Raw genomic sequence first — 27,358 nt, 5'->3', positions numbered from 1 at the left:
AAAAAAAAAAAAAAAAAAAAAAAAGGGAAAAAAAGAAAAAAGCAGGGGGGTGTGTGTGGAAAGATGAAAAAAAGCTAAAAAGGAAAGCCACAAGAAGGGGAGAGCAGAGGGCTGGGGAGCCCAGCAGTGACCAAAGACCACCACCATGCAGCACCCGCAGGGACAAAATTACAGGGGGAGTGCTGAGGTTTAAGCAAACAGGAAAGAATGGTCCCTGCTGGGCTGGCATGGCTCACCCCACCATGCCCTGTCCCCACGGCTTGGCCTGACCCTGCAGCAGGGGAGCAGCTAACCCCACGGCAAGACCCTGCCCTGCTGCCACCGTGTCCCCCAGCGCCACGGCACGCGTGGTGCTCTCTCCGCCGGGCCCCGCACGGGGAGCTCGGTGTGCACCACCAGCGCCGAAACATGAGGCAGGAAGGAAAAGCTGCTCTCCTTTGCTTGTATTGGAGAAAAAACAGAGGGGATGCTTTTGCAGCACAGCAAGGAGCAGAATAATAAAGGATCTGCTCCTGGTCAAAGCAGGGCCCTTCTTCAGGGACTCCCTGCCTGGCTTGCAAACTTATAAAAAAATAAAAATTAACCAGAAAAATAAAGCAATGATAAGCTCTTTTCACTACATTTTAATTGCATCAACACCCAGAAATACACAAAAGGATACGTGCCAAGAGCCACCCATCAGAGAGGCTTCCTTCCATGGTGGGTCTTACTTTCACACTTCTTTCACTCAAAAAAAAAAAAAAAAAGAAAAAAAAATTGCACTGGTTGATGTACAAATGCAGTCTTCCCTTTTCACACATTTGTGGATTCTGCCGCGACAGAAGGGTGAAGCCCCAGCGCCCACCCCAATGCGGCAGGCGCGGCTCCCCGTGGAACAAACAGTTGTACAAAAGAGTATGAAGATTTTCTTACAAACATATGCCTGCAGTGTTTACTGGTTGGGGGTTTTTTTGGGTTTTTTGTACATTTTTTTTAAAGTTTCAAAACTAGGATTTGGGTCACTAATGGCTTGTATCTTTTATCTACAGTAAATTCAGATATATTTTTATTTTTAGGAATGTGTAAGGCATTTTGGTAAGTTGAACCGTAAGGTCTAGGTCACAGACTTGTCAAACTGAAGTCCCTTCCTTTGAACTGTCCTCTTCCCCCTGGAGATGAAAAACAGAGGTAGGTTACTCAACTGGGTCCCAACCTTATTCTCATAGCAGCTCAAGCATCAAAGCATTTCACAGATGGGCAAGTTCTTGCCTTCTGGGCAGGGAGAACCATGACCACCATCTCAAGTGGTCCCAGGGCTTCTCAAAGGCCACCCAGATGGTTTCAGGGTGCCACCTTGCCTCTGGTTTTAAACCACTGCCTGACGCTTGCTCTCCCCCAGCCTCTGTCAAGGGGAGGGACAGCCGTGGCCACAAGTACCGTTTCCTGAAGCTGTTCTTTCAACTTCTTCACCGTTTCTCTCTCTTTGGCCAGTTGGTCCTGGGTAACCTTCAATAGCTCCTGTAGTTTGGTTGCTGCCTGGCCCAGGTCCTTTGTTAATTTTTTTTCTTTTTCAAGTCTTTCCTACATGGGAGTCAAAAGAAGGCATCTGCCTGAGCCTCCCTTTGCCATCTGGCAACCTTCCCCCCTCCAAAACACCTCAGGTCACCTCGGGTCTGCACAGAGCTGACTCGCTGGCCATAAGCCAGAGCAACCTCCTCACCAGAGGAGCCAGGCATCACCCTACCAGCAGCAGCTCTCTCTGTCTCCCTGGAGATGCCATGGGCTGAGACAAGCTCATGGGAGCAGAATGGTTTCACAGTACGTGAAAAGCCCAGCCTGTGAGAGTGTTTGCTCAGAGCACTGCCCTTATCTTGGTCAACAGAGATGAAGTAGCTGTGACTTGCATCCTGCTGTCCTTCAGCCACATTGGAGCCCACAGCCAGCCCTGGGCAGGGAGCTCCCTGCAGGGGAACTATCTACCTTGCCCCTCCACCCCCAAGAATGATAAATCATGCCCTTAGTCCCACTCTGACATGGCTTTTACAGTCTTGGCTGAACACTAAGCACAAGAGAGAAGAGCAGCCAAATCACCTTGAGATGCTGAGTGTCCTCCGTGTCTGAAGCTGCTGCATTTTCAGCCAGTCTCAGCTTTTCCAGCTCTGCTTGCAAACTGCATGCTGAGCTCTGGGCCTGGAAGGGAGACATGTACTCTGTAAGCACACAAGCTAATGGCACAGGCACCTCCCGCATCCTGCCCCGTACAGCCCCTGGTGGGTCTGCCTCTGGTGAAGAGTTAACTTACACAGCCACTGTCAGACAGTTGGATGCTAAACACAGTGCACTGCTTCTGTTGATCCAGCTTCCACCAGGAAGATGGCATTTCTTGCTGCAAGCAGCATGAAACCCAGCTAAAGCCCTTAACCATCAAGGGAAAGAGCTCAGAAAAAACATGGGGGGACTGGGAGAGGGGCAATTCAAGGACCCAGCAATGCCACATGGCTTTAGCACAGCTGCTGCAATAAGTTCTTCAGACATATGATGGAATGTGGCAATGTCTGAGATGCAGACAGGGATGGGGAAAAACCTTCAAGTTAATTTTTCAGATTAATTCTTGGGCTTCATTAGCAGCCAAGAACCCATGAAGGCTTTGCAAACCTCGTATCCTCCTCACCCGCACCTACCTCCTCCAGCTCCAGCGCCAGCTTTTGCCGCAGCACTTGCTCCTTCTCCACCAGTGTTTCATTCTGCTCCAGCTGGGTTTTTAACTGTGTGGAGAAAAGGGGATAACATCCAGAAATAAAATTTTTTAAAAAGACCCAAAGGATGAGCTAGCGGGGACATTGCCAAGAAAGCCAGGCTAGACAGAAGAAATAAAACTGAAGCTTTTTCCAGGGCACCAAAGAGCAATAGGTAACAGCATCCCCTCTTCACATAAAAGCCAGGAGGATGCCAATGGCAAGCCCAGGGCTTGGCCTTGCATTGCCAAATTTTGCCTCTCCTCAGGCAGCTTCAGTTGGGACCTGGGATGAGAGGCACCCCATAGTGGAGGATGTGCCTGGCAAGTCCTCATGCCCAGGAGAAGGCTCCACACTTAACAAGATTCAAGGAGAGAGACAAGAGTCTGGCTCGTGGCAGCACTGCCACTGGCGAGAGGTGTTAGCCTGAAAGGGAACAGCCACTGCTAATGCCCTCAGCCCGGCTCCAGCAAGATTTACGAGCCTTGGTAATCCTAATCCCCACTGGCTGGGAAGAGATCCCAGTGCAGCTCTGTTGCGGTGTCCCCTTCGTCCAAGGAGACCCAGGCCCTGAACCCAACAGGCTGGCCTAGGGCTTGCAGCATCCCCTGCCTGCCTCCCCCCAAATCCTGCCAGGCTGATGCTGTGATGGGAGGGCTCCCACGGGGAGCAGCCTGGCTAAAGCTGGCTGGCAACGTGTTCCCAGCAGGAATAGGATGCATGGCTGAAGGGGTGGGGGGCTGGCTTCCCCCCAACACACAGAACAAATGACACAGCTGCGACTGAGCAAAGCCACGTGTGGTTCTCCATGCGGTTAGAGACAGTGAGACAGGACAAGGGACACAGTTAAGGGTCAACACCTCCATGGGCAGCAGTCTCACCACCCTAACCTCGAGGGGCGCAGGCTCACTTGGGTCATCATGCAACCCCACTACTTGTCCATCCTGTACATGGCTCTTCATCTCACTCAACTGCTGCCTGACCTGGAAGGAGGACCAGCAAGCCTGGCTCAGTTATACATTCCTACACCGCAGCCATTACAAGACCCACAAGGATCTACAGATAAAGTTTGCCAGCTCTTGTGCTTGCACACGAGTTGAAATGTTTGGAAACCCACCTTAGATTCTGCTAGACACAGGACAGTGGTACCTAACCTGGGCAGCCTGAGGCACAACAGCTCCGAGGGGTACAGAGCACATGCTCGTGCCTCGTCTGCTCTCCTTTGATCACTCGGCACCTTGGTTTAAAGCCACTGCTGCAGGTTTGCACTAACATAGTTGAGGCATTAAATAAAGCAGTCCAGACAGGGTGGTAGGTCCCATTTCGCAATCGATCACAGCTGGGGTGGCTGGGGAGGCAGTTATTTGAACACCCCCCCAATTAAAACCTCCATCTAGCAGAGCTCCATCCTGCATCGCAGCAGCACCAGCAGTCAAGCTGCAAGCTAACAGCGTGCATTGGCCAGAAGAAAGGGAAAGGTCACTGGACGATCACAAATGTGTGTTGGCTCACTGAGCGAGCTGGACAGCAGTGGCTGCAAGGCGGGGAAGAGTCATGGCACCCAAGTTCCCGGCTCACTCCCTTCTGAGCAGCTAGCAGTACTGCCGAGGATTTTAAAAACAATCTCCTGAGCCTCTCACTATCAAAGTATGGATTTAAAAACAAAAACCCTCATGGTTTTGGCATGTCTGTTAGCTCTCCTGCCTCTATATCCCCATCCTCTTCCCCACTTACCTGCAAAAACGCAGCCCCACCATGCAGCTCCCCAAGCAACTCCTACCACAGGCTGTACAGCCTTAGGCCTCCTATCTAGAGATGGATGGATGGATGGATGGATGGATGGATGGATGGATGGATGGATGGATGGATGGATGCTTAAGGCACCCAACCCCCTGCCCCAGGTTGGTGCTGGGGTAACACCAGCGTCCAGTGCTGAGGCAGTTGGGTTTTTCTGCTACAGGCCAGCTTGCGCAAGCCTTGGTGCTCTCCCTTCCTTCCTGCCCCCACCATGGCAGGAAAGGCTGATGAATAAAAATCTCCTGGCTCTCAAAACATCCCCTCTGAAAGCTGTTTCAGTCTGGTGGCTGGCAGCACCAGGTTTCCCCATGTGCTGGCTGTGCCTTCCTCCCCTCCCTGAACCCGCATGGAGGATGCCAGCCCCACAGCTGGGTTTGCAAACCAGCCCCAGGCAGCTCCAGGTATCCTCCCTTACCAGGGCCAGCTCCTTGCTCTGCTTCTGCGTTTCTGTCTTCGCTGCCTCCAGCTGCTCCTGGGACTCTGACAAGAGTTGCCTCAACTGTCAAGCAGGAACAGAAAGAAAAGTAAAAGTCCATTCATGCATTTGGTTTTAGAGCCCTCTGGCCCAAGGAAGCATTTTTATGATGCAACATCTTGTCAAAGAGGCCACGATGGCACCACTGCCTAACCTGACTGTTGATGCCTGCTCAGAGAGAGATAGGAGGAGACAGCTCTGTCTCACCTGAGCCACAGAAATCCCACAGGCCACCGAGGAGCAGTGGACAGCATCTCCACACAGATCTCCCTGTCCCATCACCTTGCCAGTGGATCTCCTGACTTTAAATGTCTACAACCCAGAATGGAGCAAGTGCCTCCTTGTGTTTTCTCCTGCTTTGCAAAGCTGCAAATCCCCGGGGCACACCCCAAGTTCCCAAAACATGGATAGGTGGTGAATCAGGCTTAGAAAAAAGAAGCATTTAAGAAGGTAACGGCAGCCACACTTACGACTTCAACTTCTTTTGTGTAGTTTTGGCGTTCAGAGCTGGCTGTCTCCAAGTGATTTTCCAGTTGTGTTTCCAGAAGAGAGGTGTATTCCTTTAGCTGTATTAAAAAGGAGGAAAGCAGGAGGGAGTTGATTGAGGTCCAACACATCCCAAACATCCCATGGTCTAAGCCTGCCTTCCCCCAGGGCAAGTCAGAAGATGGGTCCCAACTCACCCCCAACACAGCATGCATCTCTGGCACCTGTGAGGGGACCCTCCCCTGTACCCAAAAAGCCTTACTTGATCTGTGCTCTGCAGATCTGCTCTCAACTTCTCCACCATGTCTTCAAGGGATTTCAGCTGGAGTTGCGACTAAGCCAGAAAGGATCAGAGGTCAGTGAATGGCATCTCACGTTGGACACTGAGCATCTTTCATTCAACCAAAAACTGGCCAGTGTTTCACTCCCACCTCTCCCATTTCATCCTGTACCCAAGTGCAGAAGAGACCTGACACCAAAGCAGAGCTCCACAGCCTGCAGGGCAGGAGCTTCTCTTTCCATGGAGGATGAATCCAAAAAGCCCAGGCTGTAAATCATGGAGCGAGGTTTTTGCCTGCAGGACTTCAGCTGGCTGCAGTCAGCTTTCAACACATGAGAAACTGGCACCAGGCTCGGTGCGAGTTTCCTACCGAAAGTGCCTTTGGTTTGGAAGCAGCAAGGTAGACTTTCCAATGAGGTGTCATGGGCTTTGCTATTAAGAGAAGCCAAGCTATCAGAAAAAGCATGGGGTTTGCATTTAAACCTGGACTGATTTTTGAAGAGGACTCCATGGTTGCTGAATTGTTTGGAAAGGAGGAATTCACCTTTTCTCCGCAGAGAGGCAGGACTGCTCTGGGACCTGCCCGAGCCACCAGACGTTCATCCCATCACGCACACCCTGCTGCCAGCACACCAGCAGCAGCCACGTCATCCCTGTGCAATCCTACACCAGCCCTCAGCAGTGCTGGCGCTGCAGGAGCCAGTAACAGGCTGAGAAATCAAAGATCTCTTGTACAAGAGCTCCCCCACCTCCCTGCAGCCCCAGTTAACTTCAAAACCCTATGTCATGGGTGGGGAGCAGCCAGACCATGGAAAGTAGCTTCATCTCAGTTCTGAGTTCAAGAGGGAGAAGATAACTTAAGTCTGCTTTACAGAATAGACATGGCCAGCAAAGTTCTCCTAGACTCCAGCTAAGTCACGAGAGCTTATGAAACACACTCCCCACCAAACTCCTGGGCAACAACAGTTCTTTGGCAGCTGCCGGCTGGCTTTTTAACTGGGAAGAACAGTGCCCGAAGCTAGACAGACAGCTGGACCCAAAACTATGTGCAATACGTGGCTTGGACCTCAGCTCTCTTCTGAAGGCTCAGTGAACGCCAAGGTCAAGCTGGGTTTTGAGACCAAGCCAAGTTCTGCTGAAAATGGGAGTCCAAGAACCCTGCACGTGCTCTACTCCTGTCAGGCCAGCTCCCACCAGGAGGGCTCAGCCTGATTTCCAAGCATCGGAGCTTGGATTACTGAAGTAGTGATGTGGTTTCCCAACTGCCATGCCTTAACCAGGGAGCTGCAATCATTCCTCCAGCTCCACTGGCAGGGTCTAGGCACACACCAGGCGGGGAGGTGGGATTCAGGAGAAAGAGAGGCTTAGCTCCTACATGAACTATGCTGCTTCTCTGCTGGTTTGGTGACAGGAGGGGTGGATTTGGGGAGAAGAGAAAGTTCCCATGTCTCAGAGTTCAAGGCTAGCAGGAACAGTTAGGATCAGCATTTGATTTATAGCCAACAGCCCCTCTGCTCCTGTAAGTCCAGCTGCACGAGCAATAAACCCAGGTGTGCTCCAATCGTGTACCTTTTGGAGTTCCTCTTCAGATGCTGTGAGCTTTGCTTTCCACACCTGCTCCTCCTCCTCCACACTCTTCTGCAGGTCTCGCAGCATCCCTTCCTGTTGGCAAAGCCTCAGCTGAGCTCATACCTCCCCTAGCCCTCCCAAGCTGAGCAGTGTTAGGGCTGGAAGCCCTGGCACACCCAACGCCTCTCCAAGGATTTGGGCCAAAGAACAGGTGACAGAATTAGGTGCCTCAGGTGGGGCTAGGGGCTCCCATTTCCTAGGCTGGCTCAATCACCCCATCCATCAGAGCCCTTGCTGTGCCACATCCCACCACCACCACCAGAAAGGTCTCCAACATAATTAGGCTGAAGAGGAGCTCTAAAATTCAGGTTTCTCCTATTTCCCTGTCTTACTGGCAAATAAGTCTTCCACATGGCAGTCCCTCAACATACTGAGGGGTGCCCACCAGGAGCCCAGGGGCAGCCTGGGATGCCAGCAGACCTCTCAAGAGGTATTTCTAGTAGAAGACCAACACAGTGCAAAGGGCTGCAACTTACCGTCTCTGCAAGGATAGTTCTATACTGCTCACATTCTGCTTGTAAAGTGCTTTGCGCTTCCTCTGCCTCTTTTAATTTAAGTGCTGAATCCTAAAAAGAGAGGGAAGGGATGGAGAGGTGAGACAAAAAAACAAGTGACTCTCAGGCACTCCCTCGCCCTTCCACTTCCCAGCCCCTTCGCTTACGGGGGGCTCTGTTGTAACCGTCTGCTGCTTTAGCACATCCACAGTCTTCTCCTTAAACTCTTGTAGCCATGTGTCGTAATCCTGAGTTTGAAAAAAAAGAGGACAAGGAAGAAAAAGAACACTTAGACATCTGTCCTTCCCATGTGGTGGAGGCTCTGCAGGGGTCTGAGAAAGCCCATGCCCACCTGCTGCGAGGACACAGCGACTCCGGGGAAGGCAGACAGCAGCGTCTGCTTCGTTCGCGTCTGGAGCACATCCAGCTGTTGGGCCAGCTCCTCCTGCAAGAGGAACAAACTGGCATGGGATGAAGGTCTTGGGCACCTGCCGGCCAGGCTGCCAATACTGGTCCTGCCTTTCTGTCCCTACAGGGGTGAGCCAGCACAGGGGAAACCAGCCAACAGAGAAAACTGCTGCTGCTGAGAACCATGAAAATGTCCCTTCCAGTTCACACATCTTCCCAATTCTGACCATGACCTGTACTAAGGACACCACGGCCCTCAAGACAAACTCTGGAGAAGCCGGCAGGAGGGTTGGGCCTGCACTGCTACCAAGAGGAGGCAGGCAACCCAGGGCAAGTGTTGGAGAATGGCTTGCAGAGAGCAAGGCCATGGGTCTCTGCAGAAGCTGATTGCAGCCATCTGAGGTAAACAAAGGAAAAAAAACAGGGTACAGTTATGCTAACAAAGGACTGTTATGTTAACAAAGAGAGAAACTGAGGTACATTATGGCCTTGTGTATGATAAAGGAACGGCCCTGGGAGAAAAACAGGTTCAAAGGAAGAAAGGTGTTTATGCATACCTGAAATACCACAAGGGGCTGGGATATTATAATGTAGCCTTTTACATGTATCCAATAGATTTGTGAGTAGTATGCATGATTATTGTAGAGTGCTTATATAAGGTGTGATTTCTTTCAATAAAGTTGAAGCTTGCTCTATCATTCACATTGAATCGGCTGCTTGCTTCCTCCGTCTGCCGCAGGCAAGCATCTTTGGTGGCTCAGGGAGGCTGAATGTTTCCCTTACAACATCAGCATCATGGCTAAAGAGAAATGCCGGGCTCACCTTTGCTTTCGTAGCAGCAAGTAGTTTTTCCTCACACGCCTTCTCCATCGTGGTCAACGCTTCCATTGCTTTCCAGTTCTTCTCGCGAAGATCCTGCCGAGACCGCACACAGAGGGCAATAAGCCACACATCATGCCAAAGGCCACCAAGCTGCTTGTTGGCACTGTGGAGGATTTCAAAGCCTCCGCTTAGGAAAATAGGCAGCAGCCCATTGCTTTTGTCAAGGGTCTTCCAGCCCACATGCACCCTTTCCCCTCCACCCTTGCAGCAGCCCAATGCACGGCGTCACTCAGGCAGTAGCCTTAAGGGAGCAGAGCTGGATGGAGGCAGGAGCTCCAAAAGCAGCCCTGAGGACGCCTGGAGCTGCCCAGAGAGGACATAGGCCAAGTGGAGGGCTGTAAAGTTGCCTCCACACAACTGATACCACCTTGTAGCAGAGGGACAAGGAGAAATGAGGTGTGAGGGACCCTCGCTCAGAGATTGCCTTGACTTGCTGGGGTAGGATGTCCCGGGCTTACCAGGTCTTAAACCTCCCACGAAAGCAGGGGACAGACACCTCTACCCAGGCAGTCTACCTCCTGCTGCAGCTCATCAGCTTGAGCTGTGCAGACTGCCAGGGGGGATTCCTGCTCTCAGTCAAGGCAATGCCTCCAGTGCTCTGTGGGGCTGGAACAGCCTCTGGCCACACCAGGGAGCCATCAGTAGCCAACCATGATGGGTTGTCATTCAAACCCCAGAGACCTGCATTTTGGAGGAAAAAATGTTAGAGCAGCAAAAGCTGAGCCCAGTTTGCTCACGTACATTGTTTTTTGTCTTCTGTTGCTCCACTGCCTCTCGCAGCTCTGTGGCTTCCCTTTCCAAGGATGAGAGCTGATCTGTCTTCTCCTGGAGCCTGGAAGGGCAGGATGCAGAAGTGAGTCTCAGCATCCACCTCCCTGCCAGGTAGTGAGCTGTCAAGAAGGGGATCGCAACTCTTCCTATCCCGGTCTGCTCCGGGATCTACACACAGCAGGAGGAGGAGGGAGCAGGACTAAAAACCATGGCCATGGCAATGCTGGAGCAGGACCTCATTTTCTACCAGCTTTTCAGCAATAACAAGCCTAGGCAGGGATTCCTGCCTGCATCCCTGCTTAGCCTTCTCATTTTCTACTAGCTTATCAGCAATAACAAGCAAGCAAGTACAGGCTGGCTGTACACCCAGGACAAGAGGAAGAAGTAACCTGATTCAAAGGCCAGAAATTCCAGCTTACACAACTGGGACTTCTCCCGACACAGTCCTGCCCATGGCTCGTTAGGCTGAGATAGCCCACAGCTCTGCATTTTGAAAGCATCATCCTACTATCTTGAGTAAGCATAAATCAGGGCTGCTGACTAGGTGCCTGAGATCCTGCAGCTTCTGTCCACACCTTCAGATACACCATCTGCCCTGAAGGGAGCTACAGTTTGAGCAGACCCAGGTTCAGATCCTTGACAAGAACCACCCAAGTTTCTTGGGGTCCCAGGGCAACTGAACAGCTGCCCTCCTTTAAAGGAATGCTGGATGCTAGCTGGCAGTGGGGACATCTGAGAAATCCTCCCCCTGTGCAGAGCCTCGAGCCTTCTCAAAGGTGCCCAGCACATGGACAAGGGGCAACAGGCATGAGTTATGCCATGGGAAACCAGTTAAATGCCAGGAAACATTTCTGCACCAGGGGGACAATGTTGTCAAATGCTGGAACCCAGAGAGGTGATAAATCTCCATCCTTGGAGATACCTGGAAACATCCTGGAAAAAACCTGCTCTGGTTGGCCCAGCTTTGAGCAGGAGCTTGGATCAGGGACATCCTACCCTCAGCACCAACATCCCCAGAACCTTCTATTCTGCCGGACTGGCCAGTCTCCATGTGCCTGCCAGCAATTACACTTTCACTTCAGAATAGACTGGCTGTTATTCAGGGACAGAACTGGAGCCAATTAATATTTTAAACAGCTGTGTTGGCCAGGATTGACCTTCTCATCCCAGCTTCATAGATCCCAAGCCTGCCTAACGGAGAGGGCGGGAAGCCTTCACCCACAGGGCTCAGTGCCCGGGGAAGCCTGGACACACAGACAGCAAGCTGGGGGTGCCATAGCAGTCTCCATGTGCACCCAGACCCACCTTGACCGCAGCTGCTTCATTTCTGCTTCATTGGCTGCCTGGAAGAGAGGAAGAGCACTTTTGTTATCTGCCCTGAGGCATATGGTGCAGGTGAGCCCTTTCTGCAGCACCCCAGAGGGGATCCCAGAGCAAAGATAACACAGGTACTGTGTTAACACAGTGCAAAAACACCTACTTGAGCAGTGTAAACCCCTCTACTCCTCCCACCCCAATTAAACAAGCACGCAACCTGCAAGTCTCTGTCTTTTTCTGCTTCCCTCATCTGGCCTGCCTCCAGCAGGGCTTCGATGGATTTGAGCCTCTCCAGCAGCTTTGTATTCTCTGAACTGGCATCCTGCAGTTTTCCCTTCACGTTGTCCAGCTCCAGCAACTTGCTTTTAACCTCCGCTTCAGAGCTCAGCAGCTTGGCCTGCAGTTCTGTTGGAGGAAGGGGTGAGAAAGACAGTAAGACAGGTGCAAATAAATTTGGAGACTCCCCACCCTGTCCTGCCAAAGCAGTCTTGGCTGGGGATGCTTTCAGGAGGCACAGGAAGGCTAGGCAGGGATGCAGAACAGCACATGAGAGAGGCACTGGAGTGTCATCCTAGAGGACCACGGACCAGTCCCACATCTTTCTCACATTGACGTCAGGCAGCCTAACTCATCCCTGCATCTACCTGTCCTGCCCCAGCCAGCGCCGCCAAGCACCTGGCCCTGAAAGCTCCAAGTCTGCCCCACAGCAATCTCCGTGCCCATCCAAGATCCTCACCAGCAATGCTCTGCTGCTGTCCTTTGGTCTTTTCTGTATCTGCTAACAAGCTTTTGTAGCTGGTCTGGGTTTTGCGGAGTTCATCGCTTACTTCGTCCAGCCTCTTCTGCAGCATCACCTCCACCTCCCTTTGGGAAGCCTGCACAGCGAGAAGAGAAGGCTTTCCATAGCATGCCAGGCACCCCGGCCAAGCAAAGCTCTGTGTGTCGCATGTTATTTTTAAGCTGTGCTTTGGGGGCTCTAAGCCATCCTTCCCCCGTGCTCCCCCTGTGCATGAAGCATCTTGCCTCGTGCTCATGTTTTATCATTTGCCAGCCCTCAAGTGGGAAGCAGACAACACCCGAACGTCTCAGTTCTGGGCCAAGACCATGGCCATCCTCCCCTCCGAAGAGCTAAGCTCTGAAAAACCTCTTAAAGCCCTGGTCTTAATGCATGGCCTCAGCCCAGCAGGGAGAGATACTGCCATGGTGCTTAGCAGGATGGAGACACACAGCCATGTGTTTCCACACACAGGAAATTTCTGTGCGGTTTGGGCCAGAGAAGATTTTTTTTTTCCATCTTAGAAAGCAGCAAGGAAGAGGCCTGGCCAAGGCAGGCGCTTCAAGGGGGAAGGCAGAGGAGGACAAGAAGCTTGCTGCAAACCAGCAGTTCTACATGTATGAGTTGCAGATGGAGATAGAGAAACATTGCTTTGCATGGAGGGGACAGAAGAAGGTAAACCAGCAGCCCCATCTCTGTCTGAGTGATGCTTCCAGATCTACCAAGAAAGCAGAACTTCTTTTTTTGAGGATTTGACCCCATATCCTCAAGTCAGAGCTTCAGGTATTACTGAGGAGCACATTCTTCCTAGCACCTTAAACACACCACTGGCTTTAAAGTCTTCCAGCTAGTACAATTAATTATTACTAAGGTGTGCAGCAAGCTGACAGCCCTGCAGAAGTTCTAAAAGCATGCCTAGAATGTGGTGTTTTGAGCCAGGAAGGTGGTCTCTGCCTTCATGCTAGCTGTGTGCCTGTATCACCCCCTTGCTCCTCGCCTGCAAAAGCAGAAGGAGCCAAAACCAGCCCAATAAAAAGAGACCTGCATCCCAAGGCACCTGAAAAATTAATAGCAAGGATACCGAAGGCCCCTTGCTCTAGGAACACCTCTACAAAGCCATTTTGGCATGCGCAGATAAAAGTCTCCACCACCTCAGCCCCTTCGTAAAGAGGCCAGAGCAATGTGGAGACCACCACATATGCAGGAGGGATACCTCACATCCCTCACCCTGTCTGCCACCCCCAGGGGAAAAAATTGCAAGTTCCAGGGTCAGGGGTACCCGGGATCAACGCTCCCAGCCTCTGGCTTAGCTGAATTCTAGCAAGAGCAGTCAGCCCTCCAGAAGATGCTCTTCCCTGCGTGGGTACAGCCTGGCTGCTGGGAACATGCTGCTGCTCCTCTGCTGACAGTGTGCTCAGAGGCTCTGCTTGGGAGGTGTGCTTTAAACACCCCAAACCCAGCCACACCCTGGTGACAACAAAAAAGCCACAAGCTCTACCTCCTGCATTAAGGAGAGAGAGCAACGGGCTTAAAACCAGTGGTGCTGAGAGAGAGCATCCACAGCTGTGTGAGCACAGGCTGGTAGGGGCCAGTGGGTTTCCTCTCTTGCCTTAGGGTATCACCCAGCAGCATGCACCATCTAGGCGTAGCACACACCCCTTCACACCAGGCTCGTGAGCTTCACAGGTGAGCGAGAAGAATGGCTTCAGCCAGGGCATCACGCTCCCTGGGCTTTGCTGGTGATGCTGCACAAAGAATGCGTTGCATGTGACAAACTAATGGGGGGGAGGCAATTAAGAGGTCCACAAGGCAGCTTGCTTTCCAACTGTGGATGCTCGTCTCCTTCCAAGCTCTTCCCATGGCCAAATCCATGGATCCCACATAATTTAGCCACCTGCCCCATCTCTGTGAGGGGACAGGGTTTGCCAGCGCCTGCCTGACCTGCAGCTGCTCGATTTGCTTCTCTGAGGCCGCTGCTTTGATCTCCCAGCTCTTCCTCTGCTGCTCCTCTTGCTGCAGCACCTCCGATTTGTCAGACAGCTCTTTCATCAGCTTGTTGCACTCTTGCCGTAACTTGGCCAGCTCAGCGTTTTGCCTGCACCAACAGAAGCAGGGTTATTTTAGCCTGCAGGCCAGTCAAACATCCCTGATGTTACCTAGGGGGGAACACATCCTCCTCCTGTGGGCCTGATACAGGACTTGAAACATCTCAATGGTTGCATTCGCCTATTTCTAGGACACGCCTGGTCCTTCAGGGAGGGGGTGGAAAGAGCTGACAAAATCACTTTTCAAAAGCTGCATTTCAATCACAGGAGACATTCCTTTCTCATGAAGTAGAGGACGCAAGGATCTGTGTTCCCAGACACAAGAGGAAGTGCTCTAAGCAGCTGGAGTCCGCTCTGTAATTATTTGACCGCTGTTAATCACCAGCCATTTCAGACTTCCTACAAAAAGGAGTGTGAAATTCTTATACCTAGCTCCTATTTGTTCTGCATGCACCAGGTAGGTCTCAGTTCGCTGTAGCATCACTCTCATCAAAGAGTTGGATGCATTTTTCTGAAGTTTGAGAGTACGAGCTCCCCTAAAGGGGGAAAGTGCCACGGCACCTTCTGGTCCCCGCTCCCTGCCTCTGCTGCCTGTTGGTTTTACCATCAGCACAGGTGACTCCAAAGCAGAGAGGGTTTCCCCTGCCCTTTCACTTGGGAAGAACATCCTTGTTTTCCCTGCCAGCCCCAACAAAAGCCATCTGGCAAGCTCTTCCTTGCTCCCTCCTCTACCTCCAGCTAGTCGGGGTGTCGGTAGAAACACCTTCAAGAAAGGCAGTGGCCAAGTCTAATTGACAGCCAACCCCAAGGTTTGCTAGAAGGCAGCCCCAGGCTCTTCACCCCACCCCAGCCTTACTTGCTCTCTGTCTGGCTGGTGGCCTGGTTGAGGGCATCCCTCAGGATGGAGTTCTCCTGCTGCAGGCGAGCCAGCTGCGTGTTGGGGCCATTCTCCAGCTGCTCCTGCAGGGTCCGGATCTAGAGGAGCCCAACAGGGGTTAACACCGCTGCCAGCCCCTTTACTCTCCCTGTGAAGCCCAACTCATGAGCAAAAGGGACTGGCAATATGGGGGGCTGTCTACTGATGCTGACAGCCCCCAGGGATGTGACATCCCATGAGGATGCTCCCACGTGCCTCTTCTCCCATGAACACCATGGTCCAAGAGCATCACAGGGTCTCCACCCCTCTCCAAGGCTCTGGTCCCCCTGCACATCCTCAGTCTTCTCCAAAAGACCACGCATCTCCCACCAAAAGCCACCCAGCAGCCAGGGGAGGAAGCTGCAGAGCACAGCATGGGGCTCACCTTGCCCTGGAGCTGCTGCGTTTCGCTGACGTGGTCCTGGTAGCTGGCCTGCATGCGTGCCTGCACCGCCGCAATCTCCCGCTCACGGGTGAGTAGCTGTTCCTTCAGCTTGGCCTCCACAGCCGCTGCCTTGGCTCGCTCAGCCGCCAGTTCCTTCGAGAAGTCACCCAGTTAGTCCTCGGCATAAAAGTTTCCCCACTTTAAGGGGATGTAAAACCAGAGGCCTCCTAGCTCAGAAGACTTAGAAGAAGTTCAGCCCTTTCAGAGCTGCCCCCATGCCCAGCTACACCGTTTAGCACTTACATTTCCTCCTGCATTTTGTTTTGGGCTCTGTGGCCACTGGATGCCACTGTTGTTCCACACTGGGCCAGCTAAGAGAAAGGAGTAAGACAGCCTAGAATTTTATTCCACCCCCCCACCCCGCACAGGATCAAAAACATCGTATAAAATTTGGGGCAAAGCGGAAAAACTAAGAAAAAAACCCACAAAAAAACCCCTTCCACTCCCTGCCAAGGCAGACATGCTCCACTGGCCGGCTGGGCAACGCCATGCCACTGCCCTGCGCAGTCTGCACAGGCAGATGTTGAGCCCAAGTGCATGGGATGGCTTTGCCCTCTCCTCTCCTGCCTGCAGGCAGATGGATTCAGCACTGCTGGGTTCTGCCAGCTGCAAGGCAGGAGGTGCTGAGGAGTGTGGTGAGGGTCTGTTCTGACTTCAATACCCAAAAAGAGCTGGACACAGGGCACTGAGTCAGGGAAGGGAGCTGTAAATAGTCCTTTAAAAAGGGACTGATCAGCTCCTTCCCAGCTCGGGGGATCCAGGCAGAGATGAGAAGGGATTTATTTTCCTCCCTAAAGCAGCAGAAAGGTGCAATCTCTTACAGGAAAGGCATTCCTCTGCTTCTCTCGTGGCTGCCAAGAGGCACTACCCAGCAGCTCTCTGGGCTGGTCCCTCCCCAGGCTGGATCAGGCCCAGGAGACAAGACCAAGTGGGGATGTCCTCCCCTTTTTGGGGAACAAAAGAGCAAACGGGTGAAGGGCCAAGAGAGCCCCTGAGCTTCACCTCCAAAGGGGATGAGGTGCAGTGAGCGGGAGGCACATGGCAAGCCACGACGAGCAGAGCCCCTGCCAGGGATGCCAAGAGGGCTGTGTGACTCTTACCTTGCTCAGCTCCCGCAGCTTGTTCTTGGCAGCGGCCACATCCTCCTGCTCAGCGGTGAGCTGCTTCTCCTTCTCTTCCAGCTGGCGTTTCAGGACAGCGACCGGGTCACCCTTCTGCGTGGCCTGCCAGTGCAGGGTGGCACATCAGTGAGGACCATCACCTCTAGACCCATCCCCTCCACCCCACACGTGCGGGATTCTGCCCTCTGCTCCAGGGGAAAATTCAGCTGAGGTCTCCAAGACTGACCCTTGGGACCAGCCTGCCTGCAAAGAGGGTGCCTTCCCTGCCCTCCGCACCTCCCGAGGCTTGGCAGAGCAGTAGAGCCCTGGCGGCAGGCGGCCACGACGGCACTGTCAGCCATACCGTGTGCCACGTGTCCTGGACGATGCCTGCTTTCTCCGTCAGGATCTCGATGAGCTGCTGGGCCTCCCCCTCACTGAACATCATGCTGCTGACGGTGGACACAAGCGTCTTGTAGGGCAGGTAGAGGGGCCCATCCGAGTCTGCAGGTGCTAGGGAGGAGAGAGGGGGAATTGAAACTGCTCAAGCCAACAGCAGAGCTGAGTAGCCTCATCTCAGTTGGCTTCAACCCCACAATTGCCATTTCAAACCAGCATCCACCCATATTTCCACAGTCAAGTTTGATACCTCTCTAACTGAATGAAATATAAGAGTGCTGCTGGAGACAACACCCATCAGGCACATGAGCTTCTTGAGCCAGCTGTCGCCTCTGCCTGGCTCTCCTACTGGTCCCACCACCCTGCCACCATCCTCCATCAAATGGAGTGATTCGCAGCTGGACATGCTTTGCTGATGCCAGGGAGAAGAGACATGTTGGGCATCAGAAGCTGGACAGCACTGTGATACTACCTCGCTGGGGGACATCACTCCATGGAGCAGTGCCAGTGATTCAGAGCGCAGCAAGGTCATCTCCTGCCTTTCACCAGGCAGGTTTGTTCCAGCTTTTTGCTAAGGGAATGACACAACTTCAGTTCTTCCCCCACCCCTCTGCTAACCTGGGAAAGCCAAGGAGCATCAGGGATGGTGATACAACAGTCGGACCACAGTGCACATGGTCACAATGGATAGAGGGTGGAGGGCATTGATTTAGGAGTTCCTGCACAGTATCTATAGCCCAGTGGGCTTATTTTCCAAAAAACATCTCAAAAGAAAAAGCAGTTTGGACCTGGTTGATCCATAAACTCTAAAGCAATCAACACCAGGGTCTCTTGAATGCAGAGCTTGGACCCTCCAAGCAGTAAGGTCAGAGAAGAAGGAGGAGGAGGAGGAGGAGGTGCTGCAGGCGTCAGATCAGAGACTCCTCTGCAGCACCTAGCAAGGATCCCACGCTGGAGCAGGCTCATCCTGAAGGACTGCAGGCCATGGAAGGCCCCATGCTGGAGCAGGGGAAAGGTGTGAGGAAGGAGTGGCAGAGAGGAGCTGTTACGGACTGACCACAGTCTCCATTCCCCTGTGCCGCTCAGGGAGGGGAGGCAGAGGAGCTGGGAGGGAAGGAGTGAAGTCGAGACTGCAAAGAAGGGCGGCAGGGGAAGGTGTTGTTTTAACTTTGTCTCTCTGTCTCATCTATTTTAATTGGCAATAAATTAAATTAATTTTCCCCAAGTCGAGTCTGTTTTGCCTGTGGTAGTAACTGCTAAGTGATCACCCTGTCTCTATCTCAATCCATGAGCTTTCCCATCTCATTTTCTCTCCCATCCTGTTGAGGAGGGGAGGGAGACAGCAGCTGGGTGGGTGTCTGGCAGCTGGCCACCATCAACCCACCACATCAACAGAGTGGCAAAGCCCAGGAACGCCCAGCAACTCCGGCACACACTGTTTGCTCCCAGCTTCTGGTAGATGTATTTGGGATAGCAGCGCGGAGCCCTGGCAGCAGCAAAGTCTGTCTCATCAGCAGTGGCCACTTCCCAGCAGCGGCAGCTGGGGCAGCTCCACTCTCTTGTGCAACTGGGGCCCAAGAGCTTGGCTTACACTTTACTCACACTGGCAGCAGCACAGAAGCAGGACAACACATCACCTCCCCTGGCCCAGTCCCGCTGGGTGGAGGGACCCACCAAGTGAAATGTTGCCCATCTCCTGTCAGCGTTGCGCAAGCGATCCTTGCACAAGGCAGGCACGATGGAAACCCCACCTTGCAGCTGGCAAACGGATCCAGGGCAGCCTGCCAAGCCATGGCAGAAATAAGCCTACGCCGCTGCCTAGCCCACTTGCAGAGTCGGAAACCTCACACCTCACCGAGGGAAGCGTCAAAACAAGAAGCAGCTACACAACAAAGCTGCCATGGGAAAGCACAGCAGGAACGAGGGGTCCGAAGAGCCACTTCTCAAACCCAAGGAGACATGGGCAACACGAACGTCCCTTGCGTCAAGCCCCACACCCCGGAGCCTGCAGCCCAGATCGGGTACCCATGTGTGTTTCATGGGAGAGCATGGCGCCTGCCATCACAGATAAATGACCTGGGATCCAAGTACACACTAACCACTTGCAAGCAAGTTTTTGTGTGATGCAGGAGGCTAAAAATGAACCACACGAGAAAAATACCCTAAACTGCTCGTCAGGTTTGCCATCTGTTTCGGTGCCAAGCACGTGTCTTTGAGCACTCTGAACACCCACTTTTATCTGCCACAGGATAATTTGTTGCTTCTGCCTTAAAGGAGGAGAGAACACAGCTGCCAAAAGGCTGCCCACAATACCTTGGTCAAACTGCAGCCAGCTTTGTTGCGCAAATACTGCTAAGAGCTTTCCTTTGAAAAACCCCACAGGAGCAGCTAAGACATCACTCTTGGCTTTTAAGACACAAAGGATCGGCACTTCATACCCAAAGGACTGGATTTTCAGAGCAGCCAGAAAAACTCCCAACTTGACAAGTGCCGAGAGCTCCTCTCCCATTCACATTTCCTCAGCTGCTACAGCTTGGATTTTGGGCCATTTTTTTCAGTGTTAGAGAGGTGCATCCCTGTGTGCACATGACAAACCAGCCACCTCCAATTTCCCCAACAGCACGGCTGCAATATCTTCCAGTAGCAGCTGTTCAAACCATTTCACACCTCATCACCATGTGGAGATGGCCTTTAGTAAAATCCTTTCCTCAGAGGAGCAGATACAAGGGTTTTAATCCAACCTTGGAGACCAGCAGCTGCAAAAAGACCTGCTGAGTAGCAGGCCCTCTTCCAAAACATGGGTATGGAAACTGTCAGGTTACACAGCAGTCTAGGTTAGGATGTGCTGGAGAAGGCTTGCAAGTAGGGGTGTCTTTTTGTTTGGTTAAGTTTTTTTTTGAAAGAAAGAAAGAAAAAAAAATGAAACCTATGTGCACCACATCACATCTCTGAGAACACCTGAGAGCCTTCTCCCATGTGTCCATATAGGAACACTTCTACAGGTCTGAAAGCACTCACACATTTTTAGTGCCTGCAACTATCACTTAACCAAAAATAAAACCCAAACTGTTCACGTTGGTGCAACAAGAGGCAAGAATCCAACTACAGAGCTGTTTCTCCCCTTCCTACACCTATTTACACCCTGGAGAGTTCAGGACCACCTTCTTAAATCTCTTCCACCTCCAAGTCAATCAAGTAAGGCATGAACAATGACAGGCAAGTTTCTCCTTGCCTGTGACATATCTAAAGGTACTTCCCTCTAATTATCCTATGATCGATCCCTTGAAGTATAAAACACCCTCAATCCTCTCTCCTCCAACAGGCAGTTTTACATCTCCACTGAAGAAGAAGGAAACTCTAGCACCTCCCCATAGAAGAGGGGTAGAGCTCCTGTGTGCTTTTAATAATCAGAGGGGGAGGGGGAAAGACACCTCATCTTGGCTTTCCACCCAGATGTCCAGCACCTTGGCAGCTGCCCCCTCTCCCAGGACAGGTACAGGCACCTCCTGCTAATTCTCGTCATGCAGATCTATCAGAGACCTGCAATGCAACAGAAAATCCAAGATGAACCTGTAACTCTCCAACATCCATGTGCTGGACCAAGGAGCTAAGGACCAAGCAGGGGTTCCTGATGCAGGAAGCAACACATTACAGAGCAAAACCAGGTCGATAAACTCCGTCTCACCAGAGACAGCCTTTCTACAGCTGCTCTGAAGAAGCAACACTGAAGACCGAAGAGATCTCAGAATGGGATAGTTCTGTTTTAAACAGCACCAAGATGCCCTGCTGGGTACTCAGTGGGGATATATGCAGAGGAATTTGGCCTTACCTGGCTCACTCTTCTTCTTGGATGCAGCCTTCTTCTTGACAGGTCCATCATGCTTCTGTTCCTCGTGGGTTGGGAGAGCATCGGTTTTCTTGACGGCGATAGAGCTGACGACTGGAGCACTTTGCTGCGTGCCAACTGGTGGCACGGCCACAACAGGCACCTCCTTAGGTGTCACCTCCAAGACAGGAGAACTTTTGGGGACACTGACAGGAGGCGAAGCCAACACCGGGCTAGGGGCAGGCTCTACCTTTGCCACCTTCTTCTCCTTCTTCCTCTTCTCCTTAGGTGACGGAGCAGGTTTCTCCTTTTCCTGGGGGGCCACTGACACCGCTGTAATCGGAGACTCAACAGTTACGGGATCAGGCACCACAGAAGGCTCAAGAACCACATCCTTGGGAGAGTCTGTCACTTCCTGAGGCAGCTGCTGCTCTGGGATCTTTCCATTAGGCTTCTCTTCCTTTTTCTTTGCTTTTCCTTTTTTCTCAACAGGTTTCTCTTTCTTCTTTTTATCTATTTTCTGCTGCTGGGTCTTCTCCAACTCTTTGCGTTGCTTGGCCAAGGCTTCCTCATAAGAAGTCTCCTTCATGGAGAAGGTAGACACCAGGAAGATCCCAATGGCTGATATCACCATAAAACCTCCAAAGACCATAACACCCAGCGTCTGAGGGTCATACACATCCATCCTGCCTTATTCTTCTGTGCCTGCAAGACACCAGAACAACAGTTAGTGGGGGGAAAAAAACAACAGTGCAACAGTCTCTCTGAGCAGGGTTCTTCATATAGACATTTGTGTTGCCAGATGGCACTGTGCATCAAAAAGACAGATGTTCAAGATTCACACACCCCTGGTGAAGGCCACTTGCCTACACACCCCCAAGTCTGTGCTCCTCTGCTCTGTTGCCTATGCAGTCCAGCCTTACCACAGTGACTAATTTCACTGGCTGCAGGAATCTCCAGAAGAACCAAACAAAGGGGGGGAAGAAAAAAGAAGGGATGAGATCACAAGACAGCTGTGACCAACTACTCATTACATGTCCAGTGGAATGGCTTTGCACGACCGTTGCATGATGCTGCATCCCCACGGCAGTAAGAAAGCCCCTTCTCAGACTGGTGCAGGTTGGCCAAAAGCTGGGCTCCCCCTGGAGTACCTGGCCTTTTCACTGCACCCAGATGCACATTTAGCTCTCAACTTTGGAATAAAACACCCCCTGGAAGAAGAAAACATGCACAAGAGAGCTTTCCCCAGCTTTGCAGCAGCCCTGTCCGCCTCCCTTCACCACCGGCACCCTGCGACACTGCTGGTTTCGCCCAGCCCAGCTGGGAGGACACACAATGACTGTGTCCCGATGGGCAGCTGCTCCCAGTTCACAGTGAAGAGACACAACCCAGCAATGATGCTGCCTGCACATACACCACACGGAGGACCAAGTCACGACCACTTCCTTGAGATGCAAATACCAATAAAAGTCATAAGTTCAAGCTAAAGAGAAAAAAGCATGGTCATTATCTCATCTCCCCAGCAGATGCCCACAGCAAGAAGTGAGACTTGCAAATTGGGCGTTGGATGTGGCACTTCTGTTTCCACATCTACTATAAACTGGCGCGCAAGCCAGGCACAGGGTCCTTCTCACCCTCCTCTCCAGCCTCAGCAACGGAGCGTCAGCAACACAAGGAGCAGCAATAGAGACCGTACTGCCTGCTCTGAGATCTGGCAGGCAGGGCACAGCCACACATGGAGAAAGGCGCTGCTATCTCCACTCATCTTAATTGCTCACTGAACCCTGTCCTGAGTTTCAAATCTCCCACTCACGTGTTTCTCCCATCAGGGCATCACCTCCACGTGGCTCCGAGGTGGCTCATGAACCCCCAGATGCTGAAGTCAGGGAGTTAATCTGCAAAGGGGCACTCTCCAGGAGGTGTCAGGCTGCAGTTTTTCATCACTGTGCCTCAAAACATAATCAGGAAAATGCAGAAAGTCCTTGGCTATCAGAAGTCCCCATCCCCACACTTAACTGTAAACATTATCAAATTTCCTCTTTAGGAGATTGCGGGTTAAGGAGGGAGGGGCTGGAAGGGGAGGAGGCAAAAATAAGAATAAAACTAAGGAGATCAGCATCTCTTCAAAACCTCAGTCTTGCAGGGAGAGCTCGGTGCCTTTTACTTTCTAACAGTCGGAGCAGCAAACTTGCAGCTGAATCTGAATCTCAAAGCTGCTCGTGCTTTGAGGGGGTGACAGTGCAATGAAAAACTTTCCTCCCAACACCCAAGAAAGGGGTGCAGAGCTGGAATGAGATGCAAAGCAGCCATCTCCTACTGATACCCACCTGCCCGGGAAAGGATGTTTTAACCAGCAGCCAGCTCTCCTGCCTGCCTCTCCGAGCATTCCGGGTGAAGCAGGAGAGAGCTGGCAGGCATGAGGGCTGCCAACGCCAGCTGGAACCAGCCTCCCCTGGCAGGGCCAACTTTCTACCCTGGGGCACCACTTGAGATTCCAACTGATACTACAGGCATCACTATTTCATGTCCGCCACAGCCGTTTCGGATTCAAACAGCCTCAGCTCACTCTACCCCAGCACATCTGGTGCCAAGTCACTCCCTTCTGACTAGGTAGCATTGCTTTGGGATGGTCCCTACCAGGACAGACAGATTATTCCTAACCTGCAGGGTGAAAAGGGCTGGGTTTCCTCTCTCTGGCAGTAAACAAAAAGTAGAGCTGGAGAACACATACCCATGACCTTGAGCTGGTTTTAGGGCTACACTGAAGCACCCAGGAGCTGTTTTAGGGGCAGAACAAAGCGACCTGCATTTCTCGCCTAGAAACCCTGACACTTTGGTAAAAATAAACCCTTCCTGACCTCACACCCCCACAGTTTCCTATTTAGATAAAAACTTGCCATTCCAGCTCAGGGCAAGGGCATCACCAAGGGCTGGCAAATGTACTCCAACCCCACCAGCTGCTACTGCCACCTCCAAAAGCAGCTGGATGGAGCCCACAAAGGATGGGAACAGGGGAAAAAACCCAAACCTCCACTACAGAGGCACGCAGCACACAGAGGATAGATGAGAGAAGAAACGGGGGCGGTGAGGTGGGCGAGATGGCAGTGCTGGAGCCCTCTGCCTGCACTGCTGTCCCCCCAGAAGCCCTTGCAGGCAGGGTGTTTCAGCCCCACGCTCCCTCTCCCCCACAGGCAGCCTCACCCAGCCCTGCTGCAGTAAAAGCTGCCTGTACCTTGCCTCCTCTCAGGCTTTACAGCCAGGGTAAGATAACGATGCAGATTAGCAGTAAAGTCCTTCCTAGCTAGACCAAAAAAACACCAAAAACTCCCTCCAAAACAAAACCAACACAAGAAAAAAGCAGCCCAGAGCACCAACCTAGAGCAGCTGTGGACCTGCTGGAAGAGCCATCGCAGCAGCCGGAACTCGTGAAAGCATCTGAGATGCTCGCGTGGGCCGTTCGCAAGCTCCCACTGCTGGACCAGAGAAATCCTGTGATGTTCCCAAGGACAGGTGTGCCAGAAGAAAATCCAAAATGAAGAGTGAGAGATACCAACTGGGCAGCAATTACTCCCAGCAGTGCTATCTCGGCAAAGGGAAACTCTGGTGCTGTCTCAATGCTCATGCCCCGCAGCCTGCAGCGCGGGGCTGGTCCTGGCAGACCTGGCGCTGACTCCAAGGAGCAAGTTCTACCAGTAGAGTTCCTCCTGCGGTCGAGACTTGGCACAGACCAGCCCAACAACTCATTCAGGGAAGAGCCTATCACTCCAACGGCGCAAAGCAGTGGCAGGCTGTATGCTACCACGCTTGCTTAAATCAAACCAGGCTAGCTTTGGCATTTGGGGGATAAGGAAAAGTCTTCCTCTGGGAACTTCCTGATGCATAAATGCAAGAAGCAACGTGGTAGCATCAGTTGAAAAGCTCTGCTTTGGCATTTCCTGTCCTCACTGCCTTCGCCCTTTGATGGCTGGAAGTTTGCTCCTGGATTTGCGAAGCAAGACACAGTCCCCCTGGTGAGCAGGGTGGCAGGAGCGTGCATGCCTTGCCCTTCAGCAGGAAAGCCCTCCGTGCTTCCCACCTGCACAAAGCCTTAGCCAGGCCATGGAAAAATAGGGCACTGAAGGTACCACTGCTTGTGGATAGTTTTGCACAAATAGGTTCAGATCGACAGCCAGGTTCTGGAGAGGCTTGAAGGCTTTGGCATCCTCCCCTCTGTACCTTCTGGTCGTCCATGGGACATTGTCCCTATGACAGCATTTTTCAATCTGATGTCCAGGCTGCTTTGGGAAAGGACTGCGTGCCTAAGGAGTGCAGGGGCACCACCAGCTATTGGAGTCCACATTCGAAAATCAAGTTCACGTCCAACACTGAGCATATTTACCTGGGTGAAGTTTCTTGAGCACAATCATCGTCTACTCCTCACCCAGCCAAAACAGTAGAAGCCATCAAAAATCAACATATCCAAACTCCTTCCCCAAAACAGCTTGTCCAGTTAAAGCTTTTTACCACCACCAGAGCAGGAATAAGATGGACAACTGGTATTTCACTTGTCCTTCTCACATAAAGGAGCCAGCTGAAATGCTGTGCTCCGACTCCTGTTCCTGAGGCTTTTTCTCATACTCCATCAAAGTTCCCAACATCCCAGAAAACAGCCCAGGAGATCTGACCTCCCTTGCCATCCTGCACGTGCAGTCAGCTGTTTGCCCTGAGCAAAAGTTCAACTTGCCCTAAGGAAGCAAAACCAGTAAAGCACTCAGCCTTGCTGGTTTTTCAGCACCAAACAATTTCCAGGATGAATCAACCCACAGACATACGGTGTGACGGCACCAGGGCCAGGCTCAGTGTCTTGTGGTTGCGTTTGCCAGAGACAGCTAAGTGCCAAAACCCAGGTTAGAGCCTTCCCCCTTGTTCAGCCTTTCCTATACTTTGTGACCACTTCCATGAAATCCACATGAATTCAGTATCTTTGTGACTTGGCCCTCCACCAACCCTAGTTTAAATCAGCCAGGTCAGTTGTCAGGTGGGCAAAGAAGAGACAGGTTGTGTAATAACTACAGAAACCTTATTTCTTTATGCAGCCAAAGGAAAATCTGTTATCTCCTCCTGGACTGGATGGGTGCTGCAGGTGGGAAAAGATGCTCTTTGCAAGCAGGATGCTGCTCCCCCTGCAACCCAAAGCCTGCACTTTGCCATGGTGTCAAGCTGGCATCTCAGGTTAGAGCAATGTAGAGAGATGTTGGATGGGAGAGAGAGAGAGAACTGGGTGGTGCACCCAGGCTCTGCATAGCCACAGCAACGCCTGCAGGCTAAGCGCTTGCAGCTCCCCTTCCTCTACAGCACCTCCAGCAGGTTAAAAACAACCACAAATAAAAAGGTCTCCCCTCCCTAAACACTCACACACAAGTCAGTCGAAGCTGGCTGACCCAACACACAAGTTTCCAGGATGAGATTTCAGCTTTTTCTGAAATGCAAAATTATCTCCTGGGCCATCAGGGCAAAAAGCAGACAGCACCTAAAGGACTGGCCACTGTTTGGGGAGGGCACTGCCTGGCCTCTGGTTCAAAGAACTAAGGTCTCGTCTCCTTCCCTGCCCCTGGTCTGCAGCTCCCCTTGCCAAAAGGCAGCACGGGGCAGAGACACGGCCGAGAATAGTGTTCCTCCAGCACAAAGGATGGAGAGGGTGAGGGAGAGAGAACTAGGAGGCCTGATCCTGCCGATAGCAGGGCAGCCTGGCAGTGGGAGAAGGCATCCACTCTGCCAGCAGATAAAAGACAATCACCAGATGCTTCTGGAGTTTCTCTCTCCTCCCTGCTGCAATAGACAAAAATTAAAAACAAATGAGAAAAGCCCATGTGCCGTGAGCGGATCCTGTCCATGTCCCCAGCAGCCACTGTTTAAATACATTTTCTGCATAAGTGACTGTGCACTTCCAGCCTCCCGGCAGCATGTGTTACTCTACACAGCAACTCCAGATCAGCTGCCCCACCGATCGTCAACAGTTATAGCTCGACTTAATTGAACGTGTCTTAGCGCTCCATTAGCTCTTGCAGCAGCCAGGGCCTTTGGCAGCGCTGCTAAGCCTCGGAGTGAAAAAAAAAAAAAAAAAGCAGAAAAAACATATCTACACAAGAAGAGCGTAATAGCACCGTAACACAGCTGGAATTTGACTAATCACTGCCGGCCCTCATCAGCTTCTGCTTGGGGTTCACACCCCAGGTTGCTTCCACCTCGCTCGCCTCCTTCCAGCCCTTTCCGGGCAATGCGGGCGAGGGGAGGCCGCTGCCATCGCCGCTGCGAAGAGGAAAGCTGACATTTCAGGCGGGAGGTTCCTCGGTGGCGCCCGGCCACGTGTGCAGGCACACGCTCTCCCCGCCGCCCCGGCGGGGTGAGGAGCGGGGTGTCCCGCCGGGACACCCGCGGGGAGGCTGGGGACGTCCACTTCGGAAAAGACCCCTGAGTGGGGAGGGGGGTCTCCGCTTCTCGCCAAACGCTTTGGGCATCGCCGGACCCCGCGCTGCCGGGGGTCTTCCAGGGCTGGGAGGGATTTTTTTTTTGGGGGGGGGAACTTAGTTAAGGGAAAAAAAAAAAAATACGGAAAAACC

At 52.3% G+C, this 27,358-nt stretch overlaps 1 protein-coding gene across 5 annotated transcripts; it reads right to left on the bottom strand.

The window, feature by feature from the left end:
* Positions 1 to 615: 615 nt before the first annotated feature.
* On the bottom strand, positions 616 to 21,461 carry RRBP1 (ribosome binding protein 1). 5 transcript variants are annotated; one of them, XM_026846444.1, is made up of 23 exons: positions 20,763 to 21,461; positions 16,899 to 17,047; positions 16,535 to 16,657; positions 15,375 to 15,527; positions 14,930 to 15,048; positions 13,970 to 14,123; positions 11,990 to 12,128; positions 11,471 to 11,658; positions 11,242 to 11,279; positions 9,907 to 9,997; positions 9,106 to 9,198; positions 8,228 to 8,320; positions 8,043 to 8,123; positions 7,858 to 7,947; positions 7,322 to 7,414; positions 5,735 to 5,806; positions 5,457 to 5,552; positions 4,927 to 5,010; positions 3,575 to 3,697; positions 2,661 to 2,744; positions 2,071 to 2,169; positions 1,417 to 1,560; positions 616 to 1,148 (listed from the first exon to the last, which is right to left on the bottom strand). In XM_026846444.1, the coding sequence occupies exons 1-23, from the start codon at positions 21,442 to 21,444 to the stop codon at positions 1,110 to 1,112; spliced, it is 3,027 nt and encodes a 1,008-aa protein (XP_026702245.1). In that variant the 5' UTR covers positions 21,445 to 21,461; the 3' UTR covers positions 616 to 1,109. The 5 variants fall into 5 exon arrangements, with proteins under 5 accessions (XP_026702245.1, XP_026702246.1, XP_026702249.1 ...); XM_026846445.1 differs by having other exon boundaries at positions 3,605 to 3,697; XM_026846448.1 differs by lacking the exon at positions 1,417 to 1,560.
* Positions 21,462 to 27,358: the final 5,897 nt, after the last annotated feature.

The sequence above is a fragment of the Athene cunicularia genome, assembly GCF_003259725.1.
Source record: "Athene cunicularia isolate RWA chromosome 3 unlocalized genomic scaffold, athCun1 chr3_part1, whole genome shotgun sequence".
In the NCBI taxonomy this organism is placed as follows: Eukaryota; Metazoa; Chordata; class Aves; order Strigiformes; family Strigidae; genus Athene; species Athene cunicularia.
This window is presented reverse-complemented; position numbering and strand designations above follow the sequence as displayed.

Bases quoted from the DNA above. Each gene is read 5' to 3' on its own strand.
- RRBP1 (XM_026846444.1), bottom strand. From the start codon at position 21,444: ATGGATGTGTATGACCCTCAGACGCTGGGTGTTATGGTCTTTGGAGGT. The intron at 3,698-4,926 runs GTAAGGGAGGAT...TCCTCCTTCCAG, and splicing joins AGAGCAAGGAGCTGGCCCTG to GTCAGGCAGCAGTTGAGTGA. The intron at 1,149-1,416 runs GTACTTGTGGCC...TTTCATCTCCAG, and splicing joins AAGAACAGCTTCAGGAAACG to GGGGAAGAGGACAGTTCAAA.